The sequence below is a fragment of the Oncorhynchus keta genome, chromosome 2, assembly GCF_023373465.1.
Source record: "Oncorhynchus keta strain PuntledgeMale-10-30-2019 chromosome 2, Oket_V2, whole genome shotgun sequence".
Classification (NCBI taxonomy): domain Eukaryota; kingdom Metazoa; phylum Chordata; class Actinopteri; order Salmoniformes; family Salmonidae; genus Oncorhynchus; species Oncorhynchus keta.
The window spans coordinates 56888071-56901366 of NC_068422.1; the positions used below are offsets into that span (position 1 = coordinate 56888071).

At 42.7% G+C, this 13296-nt stretch overlaps 1 protein-coding gene across 1 annotated transcript in view; it reads right to left on the reverse strand.

Moving 5' to 3' along the window:
- LOC118402859 (sodium- and chloride-dependent glycine transporter 2-like) overlaps positions 1-13296 on the reverse strand; it is a 44249-nt gene that overhangs the window by 11585 nt on the left and 19368 nt on the right. The window contains exons 10-14 of the mRNA XM_035801201.2: positions 11216-11340; positions 7929-8041; positions 5451-5582; positions 2504-2603; positions 949-1049 (exon numbers count right to left, since the gene is read on the reverse strand). Of these exons, the coding sequence (XP_035657094.2) occupies positions 949-1049; positions 2504-2603; positions 5451-5582; positions 7929-8041; positions 11216-11340 (571 nt within the window). The remainder of the gene's footprint in view (positions 1-948; positions 1050-2503; positions 2604-5450; positions 5583-7928; positions 8042-11215; positions 11341-13296) is intronic.

Here is a 13296-nt window from a genome sequence, read left to right on the forward strand (position 1 = left end):
CCCTTCCCAACACTGTGTAAGTAGCCCTCATGTTTGGATAAATACCACTGTGGAATGATTTTACTCCCTGCTTGGACTAACTCATTCTTAGCTCTTTTGTCTAAATGTGTTATGCTATTATTTTTTTGTCTTCCCAGTCAAATCCTGTCCTGCCCTCAGTGGATGAGTTGAGCTCTTCTCCAACATGCATCCACGATGAGCCTGTCCTGCACTGAAGCCTCTGAACACCTCAACTCGTGCCTCATACCCTGATTCAATCACTGCTGTGATCCCTTCCAAACACTGTTCAAGTAGCCCTCTCATTCCCATTCCCCATAATATTTTACTACAAATGTCTTTATTAAACGTTTTAGGTTCAAATCATTCGTCTTTGACGATTTTTGAAACACGCTTTGTCGTCTCTGTGAAGTACATGCCTACACCATGGGTCTCCCAACCTCCTCAACTTTTCAAGTCACCAACCTTCACTGCATCTGTTTTCTCACAGTTATGACAACGTTATGTAGGCTATAGGAGTGGAGCATTTCGAATAGCATAAACAACCTGTGTTATAATGGTGAAAAGTGAGGAAAACAATTTCCATTTCAGTTGGGGAAAACTATTTTCGCTTTGTTCCCTTTCTTGGAAAACACTCACTTCTGTAAATTGATGTTGGCCCCTAAATTTGAAAAGGCTGCAGTGAAAAGGGAAACACTTTAGTAGGTGTGTTGTGTTTGTGTGTGTGTATGCACACATCTGTGTGTCTGTGTGAGTGAGTGAGTGAGTGAGTGAGTGAGTGAGTGAGTGAGTGAGTGAGTGAGTGAGTGAGTGAGTGAGTGAGTGAGTGAGTGAGTGAGTGAGTGAGTGAGTGAGTGAGTGAGTGAGCGAGTGAGCGAGCGAGCGTGCTAGTGCTAGTGCGCCTGTGAATATCTAAACCCTATTCCGTATAGATCGGACACAAACACATACAGTCAGAATGGTTGGAGTCACAAAGGCCCAGCAGATTCTCCAGAAGCGGTTTGGTTGGAAGCCAATCATCATTTCAATGTCCTCGCAGAACCTCTGCAGGCCTAGAAAAAGGGGAATAGAGGGAAAAGAGGGAGAGTCAGTTAAATCGAATGCTCGATTGAGGGGTTGAGGGGTTGAGGGGAGTAGAGTCAATCTGACACACAGAACATCCATCCAAAATGGCACCCTATTCCCTATCTGTATAAGTATCTGGTCAAAAGTAGTGCACTATATAGGGAATAGGGTGCCCTTTGGGACGTGCCCAGAGAGTGAACCAGTTTCACCCAGAGCTCCAGACAAGAGAGCTGCACACAGGCCCCCTAAAAGGCACATCCCTTCCCAGGGAGAACCTGGGACATTTATTAAACAATGTGGCTTGACAATTGTTGTCAGTGTATTGACCGACAAACTTGGCAAGCGACACAATAATTTCACTGGAACCACCTCTGCTGATGCTGTGACTAATTGGAGAACAGTATGTACAGGTCTGCTTCAGACCTGATCATTGGTCCACTAGAATGGTAACAAAGACATCTAGTGGTCAGAATGAGAAGTGCTCGAGCCCCCTGTCAGAGAGGGATAAAGTTGGCCCTAGAGACTGATCTAAGGTCTGTTTGGTGTTTTTACTCATAGCAGGATTTAAGGATTTAAGGCGCTGAACCTAGATCTGTGCTTATAAGGGCAACCTAGGCACCGGGTCTGGAGCCTCTTATTGCTCATTTACACTGAGACAAAACTTGTATTTTTTCTCTCTCTTTTTTCACAGTCTTATTTTATATGTGAAATTGATAGTGGGTAAAAACACTGTACATTTTCACCATAAAAAAACCCAGCTCGAGACCTACTCATGAATCCTGTTTTTTCATAGACCATATAACTAAAAAACAGGTATCAGGTCTGTGATAATGGAGACGTGCTTATTTGCAGATAAATACACTACAACATCCATTGTTTATTAACACCTCCCTCATTTGAATTGCAAACAGCCACCATGGTTTAACAACCTAAGCACCACACACTATAAGTCATGTTTCATTCTTGTACATGTACTTTCTGTGTTTATGTTGTTTAGCCAAGACAAAATGGCAATCAATATTGATGAATGGCTTTGAGGCTTATCTGATTCTGATGTTGATAAAGTGAGGTAAGAGTGGAATGAATTTGCAGAGACAACGATCTGAAGTTTTGCAATATTTTTCCCGATGTTTATAAAAATAATAATAATAATTTATGCCACTTAGCAGACCCTTTTATCTAAAGCGACAATAGTCATGAGTGCATCCATTTTTCATATGGGTGGCCCCAACAGGAATCAAACCCACATCACTTGGCGTTGCAAGTGCCATGCTATACCAACTGAGCCACACATGACCACAGTTAGGATTTAGGGAGGGTAAGCTGATCGTAGATCTGCACCGAAGAGCAACTTCAACCGGAGCTACCAGAGAGCAAGTTTATTATGGTCAGGTAAACAAAAGTTCAAAAGTAATTTATTTATAATTATTCCACTACTCACCATAGAAGTAGGAGATTCCGATTAGCTCACAGATGGCAATGATGACCAGAGAGTAAGAGGCAGCATACGTGTCCACCAACTGGAGCATGTACATCCCATTCTGTTAAACGCACACGCACACATCGTACACACACACAACGTCAGCCAGTGATGCAGATCCAGTGATGGGGGGGTCTCTCAGGTGCATCCGAAATAGCACCCTATCTGTTACATAGTGCAATACTGCATTATATAGGAAATCGGGTGATATTTGGGACGCATCATCAGTAATGGGGCGGCAGGTAGCCTAGAGGTTAGAGCATTGGACTTGTAACCAAAAGGTTGCAAGATCGAATCCTCAAGCTGACAAGGTAAAAATCTGTCGTTCTGCCCCTGAACAAGGCAGTTAACCCACTGCTTGTAGGCCGTCATTGAAAATAAGAATTTGTTCTTAACTGACTTGCCTAGTTTAAAATACAATGTGTGTGTGTGGCCAAACATACAGTGCCTCGTCAAAGTTTACACACCCCTTGCAGTTTTCACCTGCTGCCCTAAAATTAAATTATAATTTTTATCCAACTTACCTAGCTACGCAACCTGCTCCATATTTTCTAGCATTCTCCAAATGATAAAACATCTTCTCAGTTAATAATATATATTTTTTTTAAACATGTCTTGATTGCGTATGTCTTCACACCCCCTTGGTGGATGCGGCTTTGGCAGCAATAACAACAGTGAATCATTTTGAATAAGATTGAACAAACTCTTAGGGCAACATACAGTGCATTCGGAAAGTATTCAGACCCCTTGACTTTTTCCATATTTTGTTACCAGCCTTATTCTAAAATGGATTAAAAAATTGTTTTATCAACAATCTACACTCAATATCACACAATGAAAAAGCAAAAACACATTGAGCTCAGGTGCATCCTGTTTCCATTGATCATCATCGAGATGCTTCTACAACTTGATTGGAGTCCACCTGTGGTAAATGCAATTGATTGGACATGATTTGGAATGGCACACACCTGTCTATATAAGGTACCACAGTTGACAGTGCATGTCAGAGCAAAAACCAAGCATGAGGTCGAAGTAATTGTCTGTAGAGCTCAGAGACAGGATTGTGTCGAGGCACAGATCTGGGGAAGGGTAGCAAAAAATGTCTGCAGCATTGAAGGTCCCCAAGAACACAGTGGCCTCCATCATTCTTAAATGGAAGAGGTTTGGAACTACCAAGACTGGCCACCAGGCCAAACTGAGCAATTGGGGAAGAAAGGCCTTAGTCAAGGAGGTGACCAAGAACCCGATGGTCACTCTGACAGAGATACAGCGTTCCTCTGTGGAGATGGGAGAACCTTCCAGAAAGACAACCATCGCTGTAGCACTCCACCAATTAGGCCTTTATGGTAGAGTTGCCAGACGGAAGCCACTCCTCAGTAAAATGCCCATGACAGCCAGTGGAAGCTCCTCAGAGGAGGAAGGGGAGGACCATCCTCCTCGGTGAATTTCATTTAAAAAATGTAACGTTTAGATAAAACTATACTAAATATAATCACTTCACCAAATAATTGATTAAAAAACACTATTTTGCAAAGAAGGTCTACAGTAGCCTCAACTGCACTCTGTAAGGTAGCACCATGGTGTAGCTGGAGGACAGCTAGCTTCCTAAACCTATCACTGTTACATTTAACTGGGTGAATGGAATATGAATGACAGTCATCCAACATGCTGCAATAGAAATAAGGCCATGTTCATGAAAAAGAAATCGCCCTCCCTCATCTTAAATGGCCCTGACTGCCACTGATGACAGCCTGCTTGGAGTATGCCAAAAGCCACTTAAAGGACTCTTAGACCATAAGAAACTAGATTCTCTAGTCTGATGAAACCATTTGGTCAGAATGCCAAGCATCACATCTGGAGGAAACCTGACACCATCCCTACGGTGAAGCATGGTGGTGGCAGCATCATGCTGTGGGGATGCTTTTCAGGGGCAAGGACTGGGAGACAAGTCAGGATCGAGGGAAAAATGAACGGAGCAAAGTACAGAGAGATCGTTGATAAAACCTGCTCCAGAGCGCTCAGGACCTTAGACTGGGCCAGCGGTTCACCTTCTAACAGGACAACAACCCTTAGCACACAGCCAAAGCAAAGCAAAGCAGGACTGGCTTCGGGACAAGTCTCTGAATGTCTTTGAGAGGCCCAGCCAGAGCCCGGACTTGAATCCGATCGAACACATCTGGAGAGACCTGAAAATAGCTGTGCAGCAACGCTCCGCATCCAACCTGACAGAGCTTGATAGGATCAGGTGTGCCAAGCTTGTAGCGTCATACCCAAGAAGACTCGAGGCTGTAATTGCCGCCAAAGGTGCTTCAACAAAATACTGAGTAAATGCTTTGAATACTTCTGTAAAAAAAAAAAAAAGTTTTCTTTGTCATATTGTGAGTAGATTGATGAGTGAAAAAACAATTTAATCAATATTAGAATAAGGCTGAAACGTTTTTTTTTAATACTTTCCGAATGCACTGTATATCCATTATTTTTCTAAGAATTGCTCAAAGTCAATACATTCGGTTAGGAATCATTGAACGACAGCAATATACCAACCTTTGTTGCCAAAGGTGCCTCCACCAAGTATTAACTCTGTGGTGTGAAGACATAAGCCATCAAGAAATCTTTGTTAAAAATTAAATAATAATTAAGAAACAAATCATACTGTATGTTTCTTTCACTTTAAACATGTCGAGCAGGTTGTGTCGTTAAGTAGGAAAGAAATACAATATTATCCCTTTTTTAAATGCAATTTTAAGGCAGCACATGTGAAAACTGTGCAAGGGGTGTGTAGACTTTCACAAGGCACTATGGGTGCATGTATGGATGCGTGTGCCCCCCTGTGTGTGTGGTAGCATGTAGGTGCGTGTGCATGTGTGTGTGTTTGTGTAGGTGTGTTTGTGTGCGTTGTGCTCTGTACCTCTGTGACCATAGGGAATCCCAGGAAGAAGAAACAGGCACAGCAGATGAGCGTGAACAGAGGCTTGTTCTTTCTCAGATACTGGGGGAACTCATCTGACACCGACGTCACTATGGTCTCAATGGTGGCAAACTGGCATAAGAGAAAGGAGGGAGACAGCATAGAGAGGGAGGAGAGGAGAGATGGAAGAGAGGAGAGACCAGGCAAATGGGGGAGACAGTAGGGAGACAGCAGGGGAGGGAGGCAAGATGGAGGGAAGAAAAAAAGGAAGAGGGCAGAGGAGCGATAGGGGAAAGAGAAATGAAAGAGAGGGACGATAAGAGAGGAAAGTCAGGGAAGAGAGGCGAGACAACAGTAAAAGTCAATGACAGTGAGGGAGAGAGAGTCATTACAATCACACAACAGATATCTATGGACAAAGGGACCAGAGAGAGGAAAAAGATAGCAGAGATAGAGAATGAACACCTGCATAAAAGAGACACAGACGAGAGAGGAGGGGAGCAGAAGAAAATGACAAGAGAGGCCGAGGGGCCAGAGGACAAGCGCAGAGGAAAAAAGAAGGATGAATACACAGATCGAGCAAGAAAGAGATACAGAGTGGAGCCCAATGGAATTGAGCTTTCTGCCACTTGACTGCTTCTCTACATCCACCCGAGCTCCCCCAAAACATCCTCATCAATACAGTATCCCCAGCCTGTTACCGCCAAGCGCTAACACGCACACACACACAAACAATACAACAAAGCCTCTTCTCTGCTTCAACAGACCTGCAGCTGCGACAGCAAACCAACATCATAATTTACTGTTTACTGTCGTCTTAATCAATAACTTGTAATACACCCCGCCCTGACCGAAGGTCGTTTTAGGGTGTAAACATGACAGATTGACTGAATTTGTTTGACTTAGAAATGTACCTCCAGTGTTTTCCATGGTCTTAAATGGTCTTGAGAGACTTTAATGCTTTAAAGAAAAGGTCTCAGCGATCTTAAAATTTTAGCTCTGTAAAGACAGAGAGAGAGAGAGAGAGACAGCACAAGAGCTGATTTTTCTCTGCTGCTTTACAATAGACACTGCAGATGCTAGCGACGGTTACCACAACTCATACTAAAATACTGTGTCTAACAGACAGCAACGAAGGCTTCCTACTGAAATAGGGCCCAATGCACATTAAGTAATTCAATAGTGTGTAATTTAAATTGTGTGGTTTCATTTGTGGTTGATTGGATGAGTGCAGTAAATACAGAGGGCTACTCTTCTGCAGTTCCACGGATGGCAAACAGCTCATTTCCATGAAGCCCTATGAGCTGTTCAGTGGCAGCGGAGTGCTGTGTAAAAAGAAACCACCACAATCGCACACAAAGTGAAACCACATGTGCCATTGATCCCACCAATTAGAGTGTTCACACCCCGCAGAGGCAGTTGTTTATGAGGGCAGAAGTGGATCCCCTTCTCTTTTCTCTTCTACACTCATTCTTTCTCTCTCTCTATTCACCTCCCTACTCCCTAGGTGGGGCAGTCCCCCACCTAGCTCTGTTGTGCCTCCACCCATAAAAGTTAGTCTTCTATTGGTTTCAATTGACCATGTTGGTGCCAGAGTGCCTGGATGTTGCTTTGTGGACCTTTGTGGCCCACATTGAAATCAAACTTGGGAGAAGACTGACAAACACAACTACACACACAAGCTGCTGTAAAATCCGCGATGCGGAGAATGAAGACGGGATCATGGAATCCAGACATCAAAACTGAATTCAACAATAATTTTAAAAATCTTAATCTTAGGAGGAAATCAACTAAATGTATTGAACTTGTTTGAAAATAAATTAATTTGCCCAAGATTATCATGAACATGAACAAAATGCATCAGTGATTCGTATTTTCCTTCAACTTTCTGAAGAGGCAACGCTGGAATGCCCATGTTTGTGTGTGCGCGTCTATCTAACACTTTGTTAAGCCGTTAGCGATGATGCTAATAATGATAATCGTCTTCTGGGTAAATGCAAAGGCTTTCCCAAAAACCTTCTCAATTAAATGTTAACTACAAAGGAGCCTATGCCTACCTGTCAGAATGATATCACGATTATTTGTATCAATCCAGTGGCGATTTGTTTAGCAAACGCGTGCTACAGAAACACTGCTAACCAAACAAGCCTCTTGATTTGCACACTTGCATCTACACCCAAAAATGTCAATTTCTTAGATATATTTCAGACCTAAAAAGTGGTCGCCTGATGTGGTTTATAAGCATTCTTTTGTATCAAAAAATGCAAATGTTGTTGTTTTTCTATGACCATTTTTTTTTGTTTAGAGTGACAACCTGGAAATAAATGTGGAAAAAACTGAAACCTTCAAAAACAACACAGAGAAAATTACATTTTGGGGGGGAAATGAACAGAAGGCAACAAAATTAGGCAACAAAATACAACAGACTTGAAAGGGCCCTACACACACAAAAACACACACACAGTGATGGTCGGTTACCATGGTATCCAAGCCGAGGGTCAGCAGCATGAGGAAGAATATGATGGCCCAGAACGGAGAGAGTGGAAGTCTGGTCAGAGCCTCCGGGTACACCACAAATGCTATGCCTGGACCTGAGAGTGTTAAATCAGATTGATAATCAGAGGCAAAAATCGAAGAGTACTATTAACTGGCCAATCCACTCTATCCCTGTAGATATATTTCTATCTGTCTATCTGTCTATGGTCATACACTATCTGATCCTACCATACCAGGGTTTCAAATCTAATTGTATTTGTAATGTTCGCCGAATACAACAGGTTTAGACCTTACAGGGAAATGCTTACTTCCAAGCCCTTAACCAACAATGCAGTTTTAAGAAAAATAAGTGATAGATAAAAAATAATTAACGATTAATTAAAGAGCAGCAGTAAAATAACAGTAGCAAGGCTATATACAGGGAGTACCGGTTCAGAGTCAGTGTGCGGGGGCACAGGTTCGTCGAGGTAATTAAGGTAATATGTACATGTAGGTAGAGTTAAAGTGGCTATGCATAGATAATTAACAGAGAGTTAACAGAGAGCAGCAGCATAAAAGAGGGGGCAATGCAAATAGTCTGGATAGCCATTTGATTAGCTGTTCAGGAGCCTTATGTCTTGGGGGTAGAGGTCTTTTGGACCTAGACTTGGCACTCCGGTATCGCTTGCCGTGCAATAGCAGAGAGAACAGTCTATGACTAGGGTGGCTGGAGTCTTTGACCATTTTTAGGGCCTTCCTCTGACTCTGCCTGGTACAGAGGTCCTGGATGGCAGGATGCTTGGTCCCTGTGATGTACTGGGCCATTCGCACTACCCTCTGTAGTGTCTTGCGGCAGGAGGTCGAGCAGTTGCAATACCAGGCAGTGATGCAACCAGTCAGGATGGTCTCGATGGTGCAGTTGTAGAACGTTTGAGGGTCTGAGGACTCATGCCAAATCTTTTCAGTCTCCTGAGGTGTAATACGCGTTGTCCTGCCCTCTTCACAACTATCTTGATGTGTTTGGACCATGTTAATTTGTTGGTGATGTGGACACCAAGGAACTTGAAGCTCTCAACCTGCTCCACTACAGCCCAGTCGATGAGAATGGAGGCGTACTCGGTCATCCTTTTCCTGTAGTCCACAATCATCTCCTTTGTCTTGATCACATTGAAGGAGAGGTTGTTGTCCTTGCACCACACGGCCAGGTCTCTGACCTCCCTATAGGCTGCCTCGTTGTTGTCGGTCATCAGGCCTACCACTGTTGTGTCATCTGCAAATTTAATGATGGTGTTGGAGTCGTGCCTGGCCGTGCAGTCATGAGTGAACAGGGAGTACAGGAGGTGGTTGAGAACGCACCCCTGAGGGGCCCCCATGTTCAGGATCAGCGTGGTGGATGTGTTGTTACCTACCCTTACCACCTGGGTGCAGCCCGTCAGGAAGTCCAGGATCCAGTTGCAGAGTGTTTAGTCCTAGGGTCCTTAGCTTAGTGATGAGCTTTGAAGGCACTATGGTGTTGAATGATGAGCTGTAGTTAATGAATAGCATTCTCACGTAGGTGTTCCTTTTGTCCAAGTGGGAAAGGGCTATGTGGAGTGCAATAGAGATTGCGTCATCTGTGGATCTGTTGAGGCGGTATGCAAATTGGAGTGGGTCTAGGGTTTCTGAGATAATGGTGTTGATGTGAGCCAAGACCAGCCTTTCAAAGCACTTCATGGCTACAGATGTGAGTGCTATGGGTCAATAGTCATTTAGGCAGGTTACCTTAGTGTTCTTGGGCACAGGGACTATAGGGGCCTACCAACATGTTGGTATTACAGACTCAGTTAGGGACAGGTTGAAAATGTCAGTGAAGACATTTACCAGTTGGTCAGCGCATGCTCAGAGTACATGTCCTGGTAATCCGTCTGGCCCTGCGGCCTTGTGAATGTTGACCTTTTTAAAGGTCTTACTCACATCGGCTACATAGAGCGTGATCACACAGTCGTCCGCAACAGCTGACGCTCTCATGCATGCTTCAGCATTGCTTGCCTCAAAGCAAGCATAGAAGTAATTTAGCTTGTCTGGCTCGTGTCACCGGGCAGCTCACACCTGTTCTTCCCTTTGTAGTCTGTAATAGTTTGCAAGCCCCGCCGGTCTAGTACGATTCAATCCTAATGCTGTATTGACGCTTTGCATGTTTGATGGTTCGTCGGAGAGCATAGTGAGATTTCTTATAAGCGTCCAGGTTAGAGTCCCACTCTTTGAAAGTGGCAGCTCTACCATTTAGTTGAGTGCAGATGATGCCTATAATACATGGCTTCTGGTTGGGGTATGTACATACGGGCACTGTGGGGAAGACGTCATCGATTCACTTATTGACGAAGCCAGTGACTGTGGTGTACTCCTCAATGCCATCGGAAGAATCCCGGAACATATTCCAGTCTGTGCTAGCAAAACAGTCCTGTAGCTTAGCATCTGCGTCATCTGGGGGTGGAGCTAGGAGAGAGTGGTGGATGTGGCAGCTCATTGAGTGCGGTCTTAGTGCCAGCATTGGTTTGTGGTGGTAAATAGACAGCTACGATAAATATAGATGAAAACTATCTTGGTATATAGTGTGGTCTACAGCTTATCATGAGATACTCTACCTCAGGTGAGAGAAACCTTGAGACTTCCTTAATATTAGATTTTGTGCATCAGCTGTTGTTTACAAACATACACAGTCAACCACCCCTTGTCTTAGCAGAGGCGGCTGTTCTATCTTGCCGATGCAGCGTTAACTCCGACCAGCTGTATGTTGTCTATGTCGTCGTTCAGCCACGACTTGGTGAAACATAAGATATTACAGTTTTTAATGTCCCATTGGTAGGATATTCGTGATCATAGCTCGTATATTGTTCTTATCCAATAATTGTACGTTGGCTAATAGGACTGATGGTAGGAGGCAGATAACCCACTCGCTGTCGGATCCTTACAAGGCACCCCGACCTGTGTCCCTGATATCTCTGTCTCTTTCTCATGCGAATCACGTGATTTGGACCTTGTCAGGTATCTGAAGTAAATCCTTTGCGTCCAACTCGTTAAAGAAAAAATCTTCATCCAGTACGAGGTGAGTAATCCCTGTCCTGATATCTAGAAGGTGGCAGAAATATTATGTACAAAATAAGTTACAAATAACGCGAAAAAAAAACACACACAATAACACAATCGGTTATGAGACGGTAAAACGGCAGCCATCTCCTCCGGCGCCAAATCATTTCAAATACTTTATCTGTATTTTTCAAGGATTTTACCTATGTAAATGTTTCATTTACCTTCATCTGCCACCTTCTCAATGGGCACCTTCAGTTCATGGGCCATGAATCCAATGACGGAGAAGATGACGAACCCAGCGAATATACTGGTGGCACTGTTAACTATGCACACGATGATGGTGTCCCTAAACAAGAGGAGAGGGACAAGAAAGGGATGTAAATGTTACAGGGCTGTGACACATACAGTATTGGAGAACTTGGAATGTTTTTGGAGTATTATCACACACAGGTGAGTGGCTATGTGTTGGTAATTGTTATTATGTGTCAAAATGTCAAAACATTTGAAAAACAGAACCTAAGGATGTTCCAAGTGTTTTACAGGATCTTTTACATATCTATATACCATTGCAATGTGTGATATTGAATAAATTAATGAATAAATAAATTAACTATCTTCTGTGCAATCTTATCCAAATGCATACAATTTGTGGAGAGGTTCAACAGTTCCCTCGAGTGAGAATACTATGGTCTCATACCAAGGGAGAGAGTATACTGTGCACGTCTCTGCTTATAGCAGTTTTACTTCTTGTTTATATGTTGTGCTATTGTCACGGTACTCAGTATCACAACACTCAAGTTATCATGGCAAGAAACAAAACATGAAGCAGACAGATTTTCATGATGACAATCGTATATTGGAAATAAACACGTAGCAAAGTGCATGCCCCGCCCACCTCAGGATTCCCCCGTTTTCTAGCCAGCACACTTTTTAACGTTAGTGTGTACTAGTGCTAGACCAATTGCGAAAGCCAAAATCACACAAGACAGAGAACGGTTGATTGTCAAGGGCAATGAATTCCATTACCTTGGCGTTAATGGATTTTGCTTTTAAGTTGTCTCGCTGAAATTGTCTTACTCTTTCAAATGACTGTTCGACTTGTTGACTGCTCGATCCACACAGCAGACATTGTGGGCTAGGTTAGGAATGCTGTGTTGCAGGTGTAGCGTCATTACGTCATGTACCTACTGTGCGTTATATAGATATGCACGTCAGCTTTGACATCGTTTTTTCACATCGGCGTTAAACTAGACATCTGGCCAATTCCGATGTTGGCATTTTTAGCTAATATAGTCTGATTCCGATATGTTCACCGATATATCGTGCATCTCTAGAAGAAAGATATTTGTTTCTGGCCATTTTGAGCCTATAATCGAACCCACAAATGCTGATGCTCCAGAATGTAGAATATATGCACACATGACTGTAAGTCGCTTTGGATAAAAGCTTCAGCTAAATGGCATATATATACTCAACTAGTCTAAAGATGGCCAGGTTTATTGCTTCTTTAATTAGGACAACAGTTTTCAGCTTTGCTAATATAATTTCAAAAATAGTTTTCTAATGATCAAATAGCCTTTTAAAACGATAAACTTGGATTAGCTAACACAATGTGCCATTAGAACACAGGAGTGATGGTTGCTGATAATGGGCCTCTGTGCGCCTATGTAGATATTCCATAAAGAATCTGCCATTTCCAGCTACAATAGTCATTTACAACAATAACAATGTCTACATTGCATTTCTGATCAATTTGATGTTATTTTAATGGACAAAACTGTGCTTTCCTTTCAAAAACAAGGACATTTCTAAGTGACCCCAAACTTTTGCAGGAAGTTTAAGTGAAATTATGTGTTCAAATTTGTCCATAGGAACAATAACCAAAGAAAGAGGTATTTTCAACGTCTGTAAAATGTATTTTCAACATCATGTATTTTCACTTAGACCCGAAAGACGTCTTTCGACGTCCGTAAAATATGCATTTTCAACACCCTTAAATTACGTACTTTCAAAGTCTTTTTGGCGATGTTCAATTTGAGTCCTGGTTGCTGCCAACATTTTTCAAGATATGTTTTCCCTTTAAGTATTATCATCAGTAACAATCAAATCTATTCTTTGAACAGACTATGGCCAAGTTATCTATTTCACAATCATTTTGGAAAGTATTTTCACGTTACTATTGCGGTAATTTACAGGTAACTGCCAGAATAAAGGAAATACTTGCGTAAATCTGGGATGCAAACAGGGCTCTGAAGTGCATATGCTCCTACATATTTTGCTAAGCGATCTGACAATTTATTTA